Source organism: Poecilia formosa, unplaced genomic scaffold (genome assembly GCF_000485575.1).
Source record: "Poecilia formosa unplaced genomic scaffold, Poecilia_formosa-5.1.2 Scaffold3, whole genome shotgun sequence".
Lineage (NCBI taxonomy): Eukaryota > Metazoa > Chordata > Actinopteri > Cyprinodontiformes > Poeciliidae > Poecilia > Poecilia formosa.
The window spans coordinates 727,500-746,054 of NW_006799942.1; the positions used below are offsets into that span (position 1 = coordinate 727,500).

General features: G+C 39.7%; 1 protein-coding gene across 3 annotated transcripts in view; it reads left to right on the plus strand.

Annotated features, from left to right (window-relative positions):
• LOC103138886 (fibroblast growth factor 13-like) overlaps positions 1-17,981 on the plus strand; it is a 24,335-nt gene extending 6,354 nt beyond the window's left edge. For 2 of the 3 annotated variants that reach the window (XM_007553273.2, XM_007553280.2), the window contains exons 2-5: positions 4,714-4,824; positions 10,184-10,287; positions 11,443-11,641; positions 15,960-17,981. In XM_007553273.2, coding sequence (XP_007553335.1) covers positions 4,714-4,824; positions 10,184-10,287; positions 11,443-11,641; positions 15,960-16,099 — 554 coding nt within the window. In that variant the 3' untranslated portion in view covers positions 16,100-17,981. Of the gene's footprint in view, positions 1-3,249; positions 4,311-4,713; positions 4,825-10,183; positions 10,288-11,442; positions 11,642-15,959 lie in introns of those variants that run through there. The other variant, XM_007553265.2, reaches the window with a different exon arrangement.
• The last annotated feature ends 574 nt before the right edge of the window (positions 17,982-18,555 follow it).

Here is an 18,555-nt window from a genome sequence, read left to right on the forward strand (position 1 = left end):
TTGTGCCAGATTAATGAAAAATAATGGCAAATCATCAATGCAAGGAGAAAGATTCATGGCTTTAAAAGTTTCAAACAAATCAACTTTTCAAAACATTTGTTAGGTATTTGTATTCAGCCCCCTTGAACACCTTGCAGAAACATTTTTCACCGCTGTTACACCGAGTCTTTTGAAATTGGATAATGAGTGTCTAGCTGGATTTTAGCTAAATATAGCCACAGATTCTCAAATACACAATTTAATACATAAATAATCTTTTATTTGTTTTTCCATTGTATCTGTGGTTGTGTGCTTTGGCTCATTCTCCTTTCCCATCTGTTTGCTGTGATCCCGACATGGTTTGTGTCAAAGTGGACTTTCTTTTAACTAAAACAAACTGCCATATCATATCTTAAAGGCCAAATTTGTAGAGTGCATGGCCATTCATTGATCATCCCCACTTGGGAAGGGGATTTCTGTAGATCCTTCAAAGTTACAATGAGCTCCCAGCAGCTCATCTTTTCGTTGCTCTTTTTGCCAGGACTGTCAGTTCAAGTGAACATCTGTTTCACGGCAGGACTGCAGCTGTCCCGTACGCTTTCCATGTTTTGTTGATAGATAGAAAGCGGTCTACGAAATGTTCAAGGCTTTGGATAAACTTCTTCACAATGCTCTCCCTAACCTGTCTGATGTGTCACTTTGTCTTCATGATGCTAATATGATCTGACATCATTTTTTCTTCACTTAACGATGTGCTTCTTTTTGTTGCTCCGTTTTGTGTACCACCAGAAATTACATTGATGTTTGTGGCTTTGGCAAAGTGATAAATTGAATAAAAGAAAAGTTTACTTCAGTAGATGTAAGGCCAGACATGATACAGAAACAGTAATGAGACCAGTGAAATATAAACCCTGGAATGAATTAGCATCATGCTCAGGATGACGCAAGCATGTTTCCTCCCGTCTGTAACCACATTAGATGTTTTAGTTCTTAATATACTGTGCTCAGTGGTTGGAGAGAGGCTGTTAAGAACCATTTGTGATGTGCGGTCTTGGTTACTGACCGCATGTATCTTATCACCATAAAGAATATGGCAATAAAAAAATACATCTAGTTTCAGAGACTGTTTCAAATGTCTACCAACTTTTGCATTAGCTTCAACAATGACCCAAAACCCCCAAACCAGATGTATCCTATGTTTAAATTGGTTAGGAAACATTAGTTGTTTCCAAATTTGGATGTGAAACTAAACTGAAAATGTATTCAGTTCACTTTTCCAATTAAAAGACTTATAACTTTAACTTAACACTCTATTGCCCGTCTCTTTTCTCAACTCGTAATTCTTTCCCACAGATTGTGAGACTTGTAATAAGACAAATCTCACAATCTGTGCTTAATAATTTCCAGCATCTGTTTCTTAAAAGAACAACATGCACTGTCTTCTATTTTGCCCCCCAACCCTCGACCAGGGTTAGCGGGCGTCAGACTGTGCGCCCCCTTTTTGATCACCTCCTCTTCGTCTTTTGGGTTTCTTGCTCTGCTCCATCCTAGCTGCATCCGGTTAGAACAGCTGTGTATTTGTTTTCCTGTGGGGGCCACCTGAAGGCAGCAGGCATGCGTGAAGTGGCTCATTCGTGACGAGGATCTGTGCTCGTCTCCACTCAAGTGCTAATGCAAAGGAAATGCCTAGAAAAATGACACCTCGTCTAATCTGAACTGTTCACTCTGTTATTAACCTCCTCCTCGAGCTGCTGCCTTCCAGCCATGGTGAACCACCGCAAGGCAGTCAGAGGCCCCTCCTCTTTGTTTTAGTATTATCCAGTGGTCTGCTTATTTTTTTTAAACGAACAAATGTACACTGCCATCAAAAACAGACTGGGTAATGAAGTGTGGATTTTCAATGCAGGATTTCACTGAATTCATAAGATTTTAAAAATGAGAATGAAAAAAAGCTATTCAGATTTTTGTGTATTTTGGTCAATGACATCAGAAGAGGTATTGCAGTTGGCATTAGGTTCAACTTTATGTGTTTAATTCAGAAAACTCCAATTCATAGTTCAAACTTATTTGGATAGAGCTGCGGATGATTTTCAGTGCTTGAGTTTGCATGAATCTGCTTATGATCATTTTTCCATTTTTCTATCTGAGGGTTAAGTTTTTATTCCTGAAGAACCTTAGTAGTGAAATCTGGCCATCCTGTTCGTCTTCACAAACTTTACCTGCAGGGTTTATTTCGTGACGAGGATCAAGTGAAAACATGTATTTATACATACGTTTGTCTCAGTTAAGCACATCATCAGGTAGATAAATGAATGTTAAATAAATGACGTTAAACAGTCATAGAATTCATTTATTTAGGCTCTGAAACTGCAGACCTGTTCACCCTTTTAAGTTGTTGCTTCTATTGAAATATTTTGGTGCTCTTTGCTGGTAGATGATGGTAGATGGTTGTGTGGTCTGTGACGAAGCCGGCCAAGAAGAAAAGTTTTTGATTCACTGTTGTGATAATGTTCAAATCGTTACATGAGATCCTGGCTGAAATGATCAGATCCTGCAATTGAATGAAATGATCTTTCTCTGCAGCATGGCTGGCCTCCGCCAAGGCTATGGGGTGGAGGACTCCATCATCTGAGCTGCTGCTCTTCTGCATCAAAAGAAATTAACTACATATCCCAAAGGTAGCTAGAAAGTGCTCCTGGGCAGAATAAATGGACTCAGGAAGCTTTTAGCTTTTACGTGTTTATTAACAAGATAAATGTTTTTTTTATTTGAACTAATGGTCACTGACCACTGTCCAGGGTGCACCTCCCCTCTTGTCCAGTGCGCCCCCTGCCTCCTCACTGCCCTGCAAACATATAGATGAAAAATGGACAGATGGCCGCTGATCAGAGCCAATTATAGGAAATAGATTTATAGATTTCAATCTCTGGCTGAGTGGTGTGTTTGTTTTCCATGATTCCTCAGTTTTCTTTATTTTAAAAGTGCCTTCACATTTATATTATTTCTCATCCAGTCCATCTCTTTTCTTTTCTTTCACCCATCCTTCACTTTTTAATCCTTTTTGAGGGTTCATTTTTGCTTCTTTCTCACTCAGTCACATTCAATATCTAATTTTCTCCCTCAACCCCTCCTCTTCTATTATCCGTCCTCTCATTCATTCACGCTCGCCTCTCCCTCCTCTTTTTTTCTTGTATATTCTCCTCCTCCTATATTACACCCACTCCCTCCTTCCCAAGTGCCCCCCACCCCCTCTTCCCCTTCCCTCTGTCTATCCCTGCCTATCACACATCAGTGCAACATGTAAATATCATGCCACGTGGGGTGCAGGGCTACAGGTGTCCTATATCTGACTGAGCTTCCAGAACCCCCTCCCCACCTGCACCCACTGCTCCCTGTATGCATGCACACCCCCTCCACCCCCCTGCTCATCGCTCCTCATCCTCTGAGCGGGCTGGGCTGCAGCAGTTTTATGAACGGCACGGCAGCAGCATCATGATCCCCTTTCCGCCGATCGCGCCCCGAGTTGTTTCATTGATAAACATTGCGGCTGCTGCATTTCTGTCACGGACAGCGTCGAGGAGTGGAGCGTCTCCGTGGAGAGGAGCAGAAGAAGAGGAGCAGAGACGGCAGCAGCTGCAGTGATCATCAACAACAACAGCCGGCGCCGATCACACCAGTTCAGAAGCTGTTGATTCGCCACTTGGACGCGGAGTGGATCTTTACGCAGCCTCTGCTCTCCTTCCACACTCTCTTGGGACATTTGGAAAAAAAAAAAAAAATCACCTGAGGGGATAGTGAGACAGCTTTTGCCACTCAAGACCCCCCCTCCACCCCCCTCCCAGGGGGATGGGAGGCGGCGTCGTTAAGGTTCAGGCGCTGGAGCATTTCTGCACCTACTTCCATGAGGCGCCCGGACGCGCCGATGGAGGATTCTGGATGTTTTCCCCTGAAAAAGCCCCTCGGCAATCTGCGAGCCTCCATCGGCCGGGCGTGTGATGCGAACTGAGTCGTGGGTGGCGTAGAACCCCTCACTTTTTAACACGTACATACACACCCCTACCGGCTTGTTCGCGAACAGTTCTTCCAGCCGGGACGCACAGCCTCGCTTCACGCCGCCGGGTTGAGCAGCATGTCCCGGGCAGCGGCGATCGCCAGCTCCCTGATCCGCCAGAAGCGGCAGGCGAGAGAGCGGGAGAAGGCGAACGCCTGCCGCGGCAGCAGCAGTCCGAGCAACAGCAAGGGCGCCAACGACAAGCCGAGCAAGCTGAATGTGTTCTCTCGAGTCAAATTGTTTGGATCGAGGAAGAAGAGGAAGAGAAGGCGACCACCAGGTTTGAGGGAGGGAAGGGGAGCGAAAGAACCAGCCATCAAAATCTTCATCAACATCATCATCATCCAACACCATTTTTCTTCATCGCCAAGGCAGGCTCACCTCTTCTTCATTTGTCCCCATCATATAGACCGCTGTTGGGCTGTTGAGGTTGCAATGTACACGTTGCGTTTAATTAGCCATTTATTTCGGCCCACGGTGGAGTCCTGTAGCAGCAGGTGTCTGCAAACATCACGCAAAGCAGAAAACTGCTGCTCTGTCATGTGACATCACTTCATATCCATCTGGTTTTAATACAAGCAGCAAAGACTGGAGATGCAAACACTTCCTGCTTCTTGGAGAGTCCTGACTTTGACATAAGCAAGTGCATTTTAATGCGTTTCCTCTCCTCTTTTCTCTTTCAGAGCCCCAGCTAAAGGGCATTGTGACCAGGCTCTCCAGCCGCCAGGGCTTCCAGCTGCAGATGCAGCAGGACGGCACCGTCGATGGAACCAAGGATGAGGACAGCACCTATGGTAAGGCTGGATCCCGTTTCACCCCCAGGCTGGTTTACCGGTGCTGCTGCTTCTCACCAAGCAAGAGAAGCAGAATAAAATAGTGTAGAACTTCTCTAAATCATATTTTGTAGATGCAAAAACAGGAAATAAAGGGAAATTTATAGTTGACACAATGAAGCAGTGTTTGAAAAGTAGTGCGCTTATTATGTTGTTAGAACTATATACCAAGTAGAATACAATTTCAGTACATTAGCTACTAGATATAAATGCGTTAAGATGCATGTATTTTCTTAAGCATTCAAATAATTGCAGTGTGACTGATAACTACTTACATAACATTACATACATATGTTTAGGTAACTGAAGTTAGTGAGAAATGATTGTGGTTGTTGAAGCATTTTTGAGTGAAATATTTTAACTACTTCCTAAATTAACTGCCGGGGGAGACGGGATGCAGGATAACTGTCATTTCATATTACAAACGTCCTGATGCATTATAAAACAATCTAAATACATTTTAAAAATGTAAAAGTGGATATTTATTTTCACTGTGGCACATTTGGTTGTTTTATTTGACTTTTTGTTTTCTTTAACTCGCACAGAGTGCTCTATGACTGAAAACGGTTCACATAACAGGCGCTCACAGGGAGTCATATTTCTTTACATTGCAGAAATAGTTCTTGAAGTGTTGTCTCATTTCTCAGTTGGACATTCTGACCTCTGTCTGAATTAATTAGTTTCTGTTTCTGTGCTTTTTATCCTTGTTGAATCTAGTTTAGTCTTTATTGCTAACGTTAACATTTTGGGACAAAACTATTGCCTGTTTTTTTGCATTATTGTGGAAGACAATTCTGGCTTTTTTACTTATTGATGTCATGGACACTCTTACCTGGTAGCTGTAAGGAACTGCGGTAATCTTTTGACACAGGAATATAAAGTTGTTATCTTGTAATACTGTATAATGCTGAGGAGAGCATGCAGGTATTAATTAAAAGAGGCCAGAGATTGGAGTCTTTAGCGACTCCGTTTGTTATCTTTTGCTAAATGAAAGCAGCAAAACATTTCATCCATTTCCAACAAAATCATTTCCTACCAGTCATTAAACATCCAAACCAGAAACTGAAACATCAGTTTTAAGTAGAAATAAAATTATTATTATTATTATTTTGGCATTCATCTGTCTGCTGTTTGTCCATCCAGTCATCCACTCATATTTACCTGAAGGTTTAGCTAAATATGACTGGAAACTCTGACATTTGAATCTTAAAAAGCTAGATACTCCCAACATTGAGACTCAGCTACAGTAGGTTCAAATTCAAACTCTTGCTTCAATAAAACACTTTCAAATACTGTAATTTACTTTCGCTTTGAGAGTCAAGAATTGTTCAAACACATATCCTCTATTTTGTGCTCTCCCTAGTCATAAGGTGGGTTTAACTTCACAGAATTGAAGAGTATTTCATCATGGCAAAGGTTTGGTATCTAGCAATGACTGATTAAATGTCGCCCCTTTATAAGCACTTTGGGGTTCGCCTCTACCTCTGGTTAAATCCAATTTAAAGATAAACGTCACAGTGTGGAAAGGCGTTTGATCCTGAACATTTAATTCAGGCAGTCACTCAACAACATGTCAAGTGCTCATTTAATTAGTAAGATGGAGCACGTTTTTTCCTCCAAATGTCAGGTGACGGCGCTGTCTGTGGAATCTGTCCGTGCCGGCTGGTTAAATGAATTGATTAAACATCAACAGAAAACATTGTGCGGTTTTCCAATTTCAGAAATAATGACGGATATGAGGATAAAAGATCTCCTTCATCTCTTTTATTGTACTTTCCCCTTCACTTAATTGTATATATCCTTACCCCCCCAAGCTCCCCCCCCAAAAAAACAAAAAAAAACAACAACTTAGATTTACACAAATCATTTCAATTTTGTTGGTGTTTTTAAGATAGCAGTCTTCTTGTGCACAGTTGATTTCGGCAGCATCTTGCAGTAATCATCTGCTTCTCCAGCTGCCAGCTACTGAGCACAAAGCAAAACACATAAAAGTGTTTTCTCTAATTAAATGATTACATGCAGCATACATCATGTAAACGCCCACATGAACCTGGTCACCCATGTCGGGGGTTTGGAAAGATAATCCCTGTAATCCAAGTCTCCAAACAGCCACAGTCATTAAAAAGAACATGGTTGGCTGATTGACTGTAATTAAATAAAGGCTCGACACACAAAACGGGGACAAATCACCACATCCCTTCCATGGCTTCTCAGTCTACTGTAGTGACTTTTCCATATTAATGGAAATGGAAAACAACGACCGCCGGCGGTATTTATAGTGCCTGTTAGAAGTTTAGCTGGACTCATCTGGGATATGAATATCAAATTATTTGGGGACTTTTAATATAACATTTGACCAAGTTGAAATGATTATACAGCAGAGAGCGTCAATGAATAGGAAGGAATAGGCAATCTTTCTATTCCGCACAAGGTCGAAACTATTCATACAAGCTCAAATATTATGATCTGTCCTTAGTTAGTTTCCTGCCATAGACCATACTCAACAGAAGAATCCCCACTTTTCTGATACGTCGTTCCTGAAGCTTCATGTTATATTGCTTTATCCATTCCAAAACTATTTATGCTGTATGTTTGTTGGGTTCATAGTTTAAATCATTTAGTTTTCATGTCATGTAAAAATGTATACTTTGGAGGTCATCCTTCTTTGTTACTTCACCCACTTAAAAGCCTTGCATTGATTCCTCAGTTTTTCCCGTTCTTGTGGATAAATCCCTTTTGCCAGAATAATTTTGGATTGTTCTTGTGGGCATCTACAAATTTAGTTTGTGCTTATTTGAGCAGTTCTCCTTTCTTGGTCAGCATCCCATCAGTCCAGGTTGATATAAGGCTGACTTCACCGTGGATGCTGGTGTTCCAGTACCTCCCAGTTTTATAATGGGTTGGAGACTCTGTCGATCCTGGGTTGTCCTTAAACATAATCAACTATTTTCTCCTGAAAGGCCTCCTCAAATCATGTTAAAGAGAATGGGCTATTTTTAAAGCCATGCTGATGCAGGGAAAATAACCAGTTTAAAATGAGTTCTATCTTGAGTAGCCAAATATTCAGCCATGTTTACGGCAAAGACCTGATGGAGATTAACAATATGTTGGAGGTGCACATTGAAGAAGGACACTGAACCATGTGTATATCAATTTGATTTTATCCATGTGTGTCACTTTGATCAGGTGCCACTGAAATGAAAACTTGTGTTACATTCAGTCTTATGCACCGGATTGTTGTTTTTAAAGTGTCATCGGTTCTCTGAAGAAAGAGCATTTTAAATGCATGATTAACACCCCAAACTCTGTATGTATGAAAACTGTATGTAAACTTCTGGCATGTCATTTTCTGCTCACATTTTCAATCTTACTGCACTCCATCTGAAATATATATTTTTTCAGTCATACGCTATCTCCTGTGCTGAAGACGTATCACAACATCAAATAAGACAGAATGGTTTGCAGCTGTAAGGTTTCAGATTTCCCAAACAAGATAACAAGCTACCCAAAGTATAGTTATCTTATCTAACGGAGAACTGAGTAAACAATGCAGCCAGGCTTTGTATTTTTCAGCAACTAGCTTTATTTACTACTATTACTATTACTGTTCTCCTTCAGTATCAATGCAAATCTCTGAATTGCAACTAGCATGACTTTATTGACATTTTTCAACTATAACCATTCACTAATCTCGACTACTAAGCTACGGGATCTGAATGCATTCAGCTGAACTGTAATATTAATTGGCTGTATTGATTTTAAAATGACCTGAGTTGAATGAACTGCATGTGTTTGAAATTTAGTCTGACTTTCTACACTCTGATTTGTGACTGAGTTGCACCCAAACAAAAAAAAAACTGAAGACATTTGGCACTTTTATTGTTATTATACATCTTCCAATGTGCCCTGAGATTTCATTTGCTGAGTATTGGCTGCATCCCAGCTCTCTCTTGCATTTTGCTTTGACGCTAAACCTAAACATTTCTACAGACCTATCGCACCTCCCACACACCAGCAGCACTCCCTTGCAGAAGCAGCCCCTTACTCTGAACGATAGCAGTGGCGCTACAGCAATCTCCTTAGAAGTGGCTCAAAGCATAAAGAGCTTGTGGTGTTTTGTTGTTCCCACAAAGTTTCTAAAATACCCATATAATTGCCCCCCCACCTCTAATCCTCATTTATGGTACCAAGCAGAAAAGAGACACCTCGAATGCTCATAAATATATAGGCACATACTCAATAACAGGTGGGAGTTTGTAACATTATGGCTGAATGGTGTTCATTGACATGGATGATTTCCCCGTGGAATCACCCCGCACCCATTTCAGAGTTAAAGCTCTCGCCCCCAAAATGTGTATTGGATTTTTTTAAGAATAATTATGGGTTATAGTTGGGAAAATTTCAACAGATGGGAATAAGCACCCACATTAAAATAAAGCCAGAGACTTCTTCTAGTATTCAACTGAATTGTTCTGCAGTCGCTTACATCATGTCTAAAACGGCTTTTAAATGACATTGTGCTGGAGAAAAATTAACGACTTTTGGTTTGGTGCTGCTGATGGATAAACGTTAGATTATTAAAATTACTTTTCAACCAATATCTGTGATGTCTCAGCTTTTAAACTGCTGACTTTTCTTGAGTTCAAATGTGTTACCTTTGACTGATTATTGCAATGTAGTGCATATGAAGAAGAAAAATAACATATGTATTTATTTATTTTTTTTATCAATTAAAATCTGAAAAATGTGGCCTATGTTTATATTCCGTCCCCTGAGTTGAGACTGTGAAACAACAATCTGTTGCTTTCACAGCTGCAAAGTCCTTTGTGTCTCAACCAGCTTTTTCACAGACATTTTCGTCCACGCTTTACCAAATAGCTCAGGCTCAGTCAGATTGCATCAGGAGAATCTGTAAACACACATTTTCCAGTCGTACCACATGCAGTTTCCCAACCTGATGTAGCTCTGAACTTCTACTCCACTTTTGGAGTGGATGTAATGTGACAACATCTAAAAGAGTTCAAGGTCCAAGACCTGGTACCCAATGCTTAACATGAATATTTTTTCTCTCTTGTTTAAAACGATGTTTTGCAAATTTTGCTGACATTTCCTACCTTTTTCCTTGCAGACAGTATATTGTGCAGGAAGCTAAATTGTTTATGCCATTGTTTGTGCCTGACTGAACTTTTAAAATTGCTTCTCTGTGGCAAAATGGAAGTGTCATTATGTCAGTGATATTGATGAGGATCATTCTCTGTTTTCCTCCCTCTGAACATCCATTTGTTTTCTCTCTGTGAACGTGTTGTTTGTTTGTGTGCAGCCCTGTTCAACCTGATCCCTGTGGGGCTCCGTGTCGTCGCTATCCAGGGCGTCCAGACCAAACTCTACCTGGCAATGAACAACGAAGGCTTCGTCTACACATCGGTAGGTCACTAAAAACGGCGCCGTTATGACTAATATGATAGATTTCTGTCATGTTGACTAATGAAGCAAAAGCTTCCACCGAGAGAACACTCATTATTGCGCTCTCGTCACATCGACACCTTTAACGACACGCCATCTGAGCCTCACTTATCCATCTCTGATTTCTTCTGCTCGCCCTCTTGTTTTTGTTGTTGCCTTTGGTCATTCTTGATGAAAAAGATTTCTCCTGAAATTTGTCCTCATGTCGTTTCCAAATTGACATGCACACACACACAAAAACCCGGCGCTGCTGCATTTATTTAATCAGACAGGCCAGAAGGTTGGAGTTGGCTGCAGGGCTGCGCTTCGAGCACCTCGTTTTAGCTCTTCAGCTCTGGTGGTGGGTGGTGTGGAAGCAATAACAACAAGAACCAACAAAAATAACACACACAAACACTCTCTCACACACACACACACACTCACTTCTGGCAATCTGTACAAGCAAAGCTACAAGACCAAGTGATGAAAACTAACAAAGAGGAAATAAAAAAAAAAAAAAAAAACGATGCCCACCTCCGTCTTTGCAATCACGTATACCACCACAATATCTGGTCCATCATATTCGAGATGCTTTCTGCGGTTTTTCAAACCTCTGTCATAACACTGATATCACTTGTTCCATCTCCTGACTTGATATTAAAAAAAAATAACACAGCACGGCCCTCTGCTTTTCACACCAGGTCTGGCCAGACGTCACGCAGCTCAGGCCTAATCAACATTCTTGCTGTATTAACACATGTCAGTGAGAAACAGCATCCTTTCTGTATCTTCCTGTTTCCCTCAGCAACCTGGCCACCATCTTTCCCAGTGGGCTGGTTGGTATTCAAGGGAGTAGCTGGTTGCTATGGAGACACAGGAATAAGGAAATGCAAATGTCAGCTGTCCTAAGTTGGTGCAGCTCATTTCTTTGAGACCACGGCCCGGCCAAGATAATGATTCTAAGAGCAGAGCGCCTGATGGTTGAAAGGAGGGACTGATTAGAAAGTTTTGAAACAGAGCTGCTGTTACAAAACACACACATGCCCTATCTTCACTCTCCTCCTGCAGCTAATGCTCCCGAATTTTTGCATCTTTTCTGGGCAATTTCTTCTAACACGCCTCCCGTTCTGCTCTCAGGAACATTTCACCCCGGAGTGTAAGTTCAAGGAGTCTGTGTTTGAGAACTACTACGTCACATACTCGTCCATGATGTACAGACAGCAGCAGTCAGGCCGGGCGTGGTACCTGGGACTCAACAAGGAGGGAGCGATCATGAAGGGGAACCACGTGAAGAAGAACAAGGCTGCCGCACACTTCATACCGAAACCACTTAAAGGTAGGACTGAACCAACTCTTTAAAAGATGCTCTGCTTATTTGAAGGTTTATTATTTGATTTTAGAATCATCTATAAAAATTGTCAGTGAGGAGCTCACATAAACTGATGACAAGAGGACACAGCATCCTCTGTGATTTTTAAGTTTTATCCCACCTATCAGAAGCTCAATGTCGTCCTGCTTCATCTGTTTCAAAACCATATTTGAAGTACATTTTGAAATGTTGTTCTGTTGAATCACTAAATTGTGGCTCATGTATCAAAGAATGTAGAGCCGATAACTGGAGGTGAAGCTGGAGATTTTCATCAGGGCAGTGATGCCAAATACAAATCAAAACTGGTTTCGGAAATGTTTGGTTTCTAGAATGGCTCCATCCTTCACACTGTTGAAAATTTATAGATATGATGGCATTCATACATTTTGGGTCTGTGGCAAAAGACAACCAATTATAGGGAGCTCAACCAATTAGGTTCCTAATATTGGGCAAATATTCTGCCCAATGGTTACAAAAAGAATGTGGTTTCTCCACAATTTGATATCTGCATTGAGTTTTACTTCTGGAGTAAAAAATGATACTTAAGGTAAATTGTGCTCCAGCATTGTCTTCGTACTTATGTAGCACTGAAACAGACAAATTGTTTATTACAAACTAAGCCAGGGAGCAACAGATTCCACGGCCATGTTAGAACATTTTACAGTATGAGGCTGTTGCTTTCACATACCATCTGCATCACACATTTCCCACTTCTACAGCATCTACACAACTGCTGCTATTAATATTGCTGCAAATATCCAGTAGTAATATTACAGAGTGATATGCAATACTTTACAGACAGTCTGCACTAATGGACGTTCACTCACGTTGGTGTGCCTGATGCTTGAAACTAAAACTCACGCCGGGGCCCATTTTCTGATTAATTTAAAAAAAGACCATTGGATTGTGATGTCTTGATAAAAGCAACATATACCATCCTGACCATGAAATATATACGGGTCAGTTCTTGTTTTTAAAAACATTTAGTTTGTATTTCATCATTTAACACTGGAGAAAAAGTTCCTCCATACTGAGTGTTTGGTAAGCTTCTCACTATTGGCACTATTTTATACTATATTTACAAGTAAAAAAAATATATTATTATACATACTCTGCACAGTGGGGCAGCTATTGTTGCAATTTGTTTTAAATTCTCTGTTTTGTTGTCCTTTTGGTCATTTTTAGGCCCTCAATCTTAAAAATCTACACTATTTGTTAACAAAATGATGTAAAAGAGGCAGCTGTTCAGTCCTTGATTAAGAAGTGCTAAGCTAGCCACATGCTGGTGCATAAAAGCGAGAGAAGAAAAATCTGGTGAGCTGTTAGGTTACAATTCACACAGCTTAGAAGCAGAATCTGGAGTGGAAGGAAAATAACTCCCTTCGCTGTGGCCTTTGTGACTCTGCAGGACTTTTACAAAACATCCAAAGCTACTCAACACACCAAACGAATGGTGCGTTATAAACTTATAAATTATAAAATGAGCTTCTAACATCTGAAAACAAAGTTTTAATTAAGTCTTTTCTCCTTAAAGTCAATTTCCTCTGAACCTGCATTATTTTCAAGCTTTCTTTACTTTAATGTTTCGGCTGTATTGTATAGCACACTGTATGCTTTGTGCAGAGAATTAAAATAATAGAGCAATTTTTCACATTAATCTGCTGCTGTTCCTTTTAAGATAGCCCAAAGTCTGATTAAGGGAAACACACTTGATGTTTGCTCTGCTTTAATTTAATATGCAGCTTACTCAAGTGTAACATGGGAAAGCGTGATATTTTAGAAGACACACAAAGAACAGTAATTAACCTTTACATGGCCCGTTAGATGGCCTGCATTTAATATTTTGAATGTTCATGAACAAATATGCTACAATGTTCACAGATTTGAAGTGCATATATGTAAATTTAGAAAATGCTGATTAACTGTAAATCTGAACATGTTTTTATTTAAAAAAGAACCTAAAAATAATTAACACCTAAATGTTTGTTGGGAAAGATTGATAAAAGTGAATCATATTTACTTATTAATTTGTTTATTTATTTACATGTTCAAAATAGAAAATAAGTAAAACATCCTATGAAAAATAATTGAATCCTATTTTGTTTTTTAATTCTTAAGGACAACTTTTTTTAATAAAAAAAGTTTATTTGCATTTCAATCAACATTTTATCCTCTCATACATAGTTGAATAGCTCTGCCTCTTAAAAGTAGGCCTGATGTTTGCAAGATTGTTCATATGTTGGAATAGAAAATCTGTTATCAATAATCTGTAAAAAAAAAAAAAAAAAATCTCAATAATCTCAATAAAAAGGAGATTACTGAAAAAACGGTGTCCCATTTTTGCATTAATTGCAGAGGTGTTTACAATCTGCTCTCTTTTATCTGACATTCAACGCCCTCATCAGTGACGGTGGAAAATCTCTGAGTCTGTTGAGGAAAACACACTTGGATATTTAATTGGATCTGCATTAAAGAAAAGCTTTGGGTTTTATCTTTTTCCACAGTGCAGATCACTTTTCATTCTGATTCCCTGTGTCCTTGTTTTCTTCTGATTAGCTTTTAATGGGATACATTTTGTTCAGATATTTTGTTTTGAGTATGTCAGTTGCTTTCTTTCTTCATTTTTGTTGTGTGTTCTTGTTTGCTTCCTGTCTTCTTTTAAGGAGCTTTTCTTTATTTTGCTTTCACCTGCATTTGTATGGCAACCAAAAATAAAACATGCACCCGGACCGGTGTTAGCAATAAATAAGGTATTTTGTTTTGTAGCTTCCAATACCATGCTAAGTTAAATTGCTATTTAAATGTTTTTAAAAGCTCCAGTCTGCATTTTGATAATTTTTAGTTCAATATCCTTCATGCAGTTGAATAAGCAGAGAGTCATCTTACATTCATTTCCTTTTCTTTGTTCTTTTTTCTTAATGCAATGTAAAGTAACAGAAAATTCTTGCATAATATTTCATCACAAAGATCTCTGACCAGGTCAAAACTCATATAGTAGCAGTTGTCATTTGTGTGGACACAGTGAAGAACAATCACAATAGACACATATGTTGTAGACACATGTTTTGTTTGTTGCTCCAAATTTTAGAGGCAGTAAAAATGGAGCTCCTTCTCTACACTTGAATTATTTGCTCTAAGGAGTTTTATAATCCTTTTTCCATTGTCTTCGCCTGACAGCTTCTCTGTTTGGGCCCATGTTTCCTGTCAGTCAGCCGGCTGAAAATGCTCATCAAAGTCTGCGAGCGCTCTTTCTTCACTAAGAAATCATTCAGCACCATTCAGTTCTATTCATACAGCATCGATTCACAACAAACATCATCTCAAGGCGCTTTAGGAGATGAAGAGATCCAATTCATATATAGAAGCATATTCAGCAATCATATCATTTAGGTTCATCCAGATCATGCGCAGGCTATACTCTATTTAATAAAATGTTTTAAAATTTCATAAAAGTAAAAAAGATCTTTAAAATAATCATTCATGAAGTGTACTATGTAAATGTATATATGTGATTTATGTAATGCAAAATAAAACAGTAGAAGTCCATAGTTTTGGCCTGAGGTTCTAATCAATACCACTGTGCGATCAACAGATCCAATAACTATTTAATGACTAACACTACTGCCAGTAATGGACCCTCACTGAGCTAAGGACCTCCATGTTTAGCATTTGCTTGCTTGTCTGAGTCGCAAACGCTCCTGATTTGTTTGGATGCCTGCATCTGTACGCAGCAGGCAGCAGCTTCTAATGGCGAAGCTCTAAAAGTAAGTCAAGTACCTCTAAAAAGCTCTTTGACTTGCCAGATGCGCCAGGTTAGCGCAAGAGTGGTAAATTTCCCTTGGGAATCAGCAGAGAGCAAAACAAAGCTGAGAACGAAGTGGCTATTGGATTTGCATTCATTAAATGGACGCAAACCTGACTCAAAACAAATGCTGGGGCTGTTTCTAATCTGCTTGTTTGTTACTGAGTGACTGTTAACTAATTGATTCTTTAATTAAATTATTGTTCCTTTGTTAATTTCCTTTATTATTCCCAATTAATGACAGGAAGTCCTAAGTTTCTGCACTCGCACATATTGAACAGCTCAAAACGATCATTAAGGAGGAGCTGAAGCACGCTAAATGCGCCGACTGAACAAGGCCGCACACGTGTGTATTCGGCTCAAGGTGTAAAGTGCTCTGAGTGGTCGATAAGACCAGAAGAGGGTTATGTAAATGCATTTACCATATCAAACCTGAGTGGTTCTCTAACTATATTAATAATTCATGTGTGTCTGTTTGCGTAGTGGCCATGTACAGGGAGCCCTCCCTCCATGACCTGACAGAACTGTCACGTTCCGGCAGCGGCACGCCGACCAAGAGCCGCAGCGCTTCAGCCCTGCTCAACGGCGGACAGAAGACACCCAGCAACGACGACCTGTCCTAGCCTCTCCACTTCCTCACTGACGCGTTCAAACCCAAGCACTCATCCCAACAGGAACAAACACTCACCCACAAACACACAAATCTCAGGCCAACATCCCCATTACTTCTGAGAGGGAGGAGAAGATGAGGTCAAACACAGAGAAGAGAGAGTTCTTCGTCTTCTCAGAGCCCACTGTGACTGACTGTGATGTACATAAATCAAGGACAATCAACCCTTTTTGGCTCTGCTGCCCCCGGCGACGGGAACGCGACTTGAGGACCGCTTCTGTCCAACATTAAAAAGATACAACAGAGGAGGGAGAGCGACAAGGAAGGGACAGACGAGTACAGTCAGTCACAAAGTATACGTTCAACAGACTGTTACAGAGAACCAAAGAGTTAAAGTGTTACCTATCCTGGTATAAAAAGGGGCCAGAGAGTTACATGGAGTTTCAAAAGTGAGGAGGGCAGTCTTTATTTACAGGTGCATATTGATAAATTACAGGTTTAAAGGGTTTTTTTTTTTCCCCAGTAATACAATTCAAAAAGCGAAACTTGTATATTAAACTGATTCTTTACACAAATTTATATATTTTTAGGATTTAATTTAGTCAATGTAGATGATTATGACTTACAGCTTACATAAAAGTCTGAAAATTCAATTTCTCAGTAAACTAGGATATTACATAAAACTAATTAGAAAGGATTTTAACAGGTATCCCTTGTTCTTCTCCTTCCACTCAGTTTTCCAGTATGCTTGAATAAAGCAAACAGCTTCTTTAACAATGACTTTTTATTTCTTTCCTTCCTTGTGGAAGGCGTCAGTCACTGTCTACTGGATAACTGTGGAGTCTACAGTCATTGTGTAAGCCATATATACACACATGGCATAAAAACATTTTTTTTTTTGGTCTGTCTTTGAACTCTTCCATAACAAAAACCTATAAATTGTTATTGATGAAGAACATTGCTGTTCAAAATGCTGTATCCAAGCAGTTGGAAGGTTGAGTGCAAGAAAAAAGGTGTAGATGAGAAATCCTGATTGTGCAGTTGGGATAACCAATCAGTTTCATGCAATGTCTTAGTTGTGGGAACAGCTGAATTTTGGGATTTCTTAAACTGTAAGAAATATTTCACCATATTTGCAATGAATCTATATCAGTTTCACTTTATGACTTGAATTGCTTGAATGGATGAATTATTGAAATGCACCTGTATGCTACTGTACGCTATGTTTACACGCAGCTCATGGGGTTAAGTCATATTTTCAAAAATGATGGACGTATTCCTTGTAAAATTATAAGGATTTATTTGTTTGCATGCACGTGCGCCTCTGTGTATGCGTGCGTGTGTGTATAAGAGTGTGCGCGCGCGAGAGAGAAAGCTGTGTTTGCAGTAGGTGTGTGTGAGCGCGCACGCATGTGTCTTCTACCTTTTTAAGATCTGTTGTATCAGACGAACCTCCTGAGGGCTTCAGCAGGTCACATATAAGGTTTACTGTATATGCTCACTTCTTACGGGCGACGCTGTTGTTTATCTTTCCGTTGATAGCTGTCGTCCCTTGCTGTTTGTTTGTTTGTTTGTTGTTGCATGGAAGCTCGTGGACCTCTGCTCAGTAGCAGCATGCTGAAGGTCCCCCAGGCCTTTTTCCCCCTCTGGGTCTTACATGTTAACGACCACAAGAAAACACTAGTGAGCCAATAGTGTGATACCAGAACACTAGTGAACCAATGTGAGGGTGTTAGAACACTTCTGGACCAATAGTATTGCACCAGAACATGTGTGGACCAATGGTGTTGAACCAGAACTTTGGTAAACCAATGGGAGCACAGATTATCTTCATATTTTGGTTCCTGCTGTGCACAAACTAGAAATGCACTAAATAAACTTTGTAAAGAAGCAAAGTGACTGGTTTTGTGTATTTTTCATGCACATCTATGTAACTTAAATATTGTTAGTCATTATAATAATACATTCCTACTTATATTTAAAGGGACATACACCTCATTTGTATTCAAGATAATGATTTATGTAAAGTTTTACCAAGCTGTACTCATAATAATAATAATAATAATTAATAATAATAATGATACAGCTATTCAACTAAAATGGGTTTTGAAAAATGAGGAGCAGGTCCATAAGAACCTCTCAGGTTCATATTTGAAAGATGTTAATTTAAATAAACATCCCCAAAAATGTTTAGTTAAATGTCTCTTACCAAAGCCACACTTTTTGTAACAATCATTGAGGTCCTTTCATAAATCTGGTTGGATATTTCTAATCAGAAATGAAAACATTTAATTTAAGTATGTTGGTCTGTTGGCATTGCTACTTTAAATCATAATCCATAAATTTTCTACTGGGTAGAGGCCAGGGCTTTTGGCAGCCATTCAGGAAGCATTTCCAAAATCTGTTTTGTTTGTTGGGGGTAACTGTCCTGAAAACCAAACTGTGTCCAAGTTTCAGTCTCCGGACACA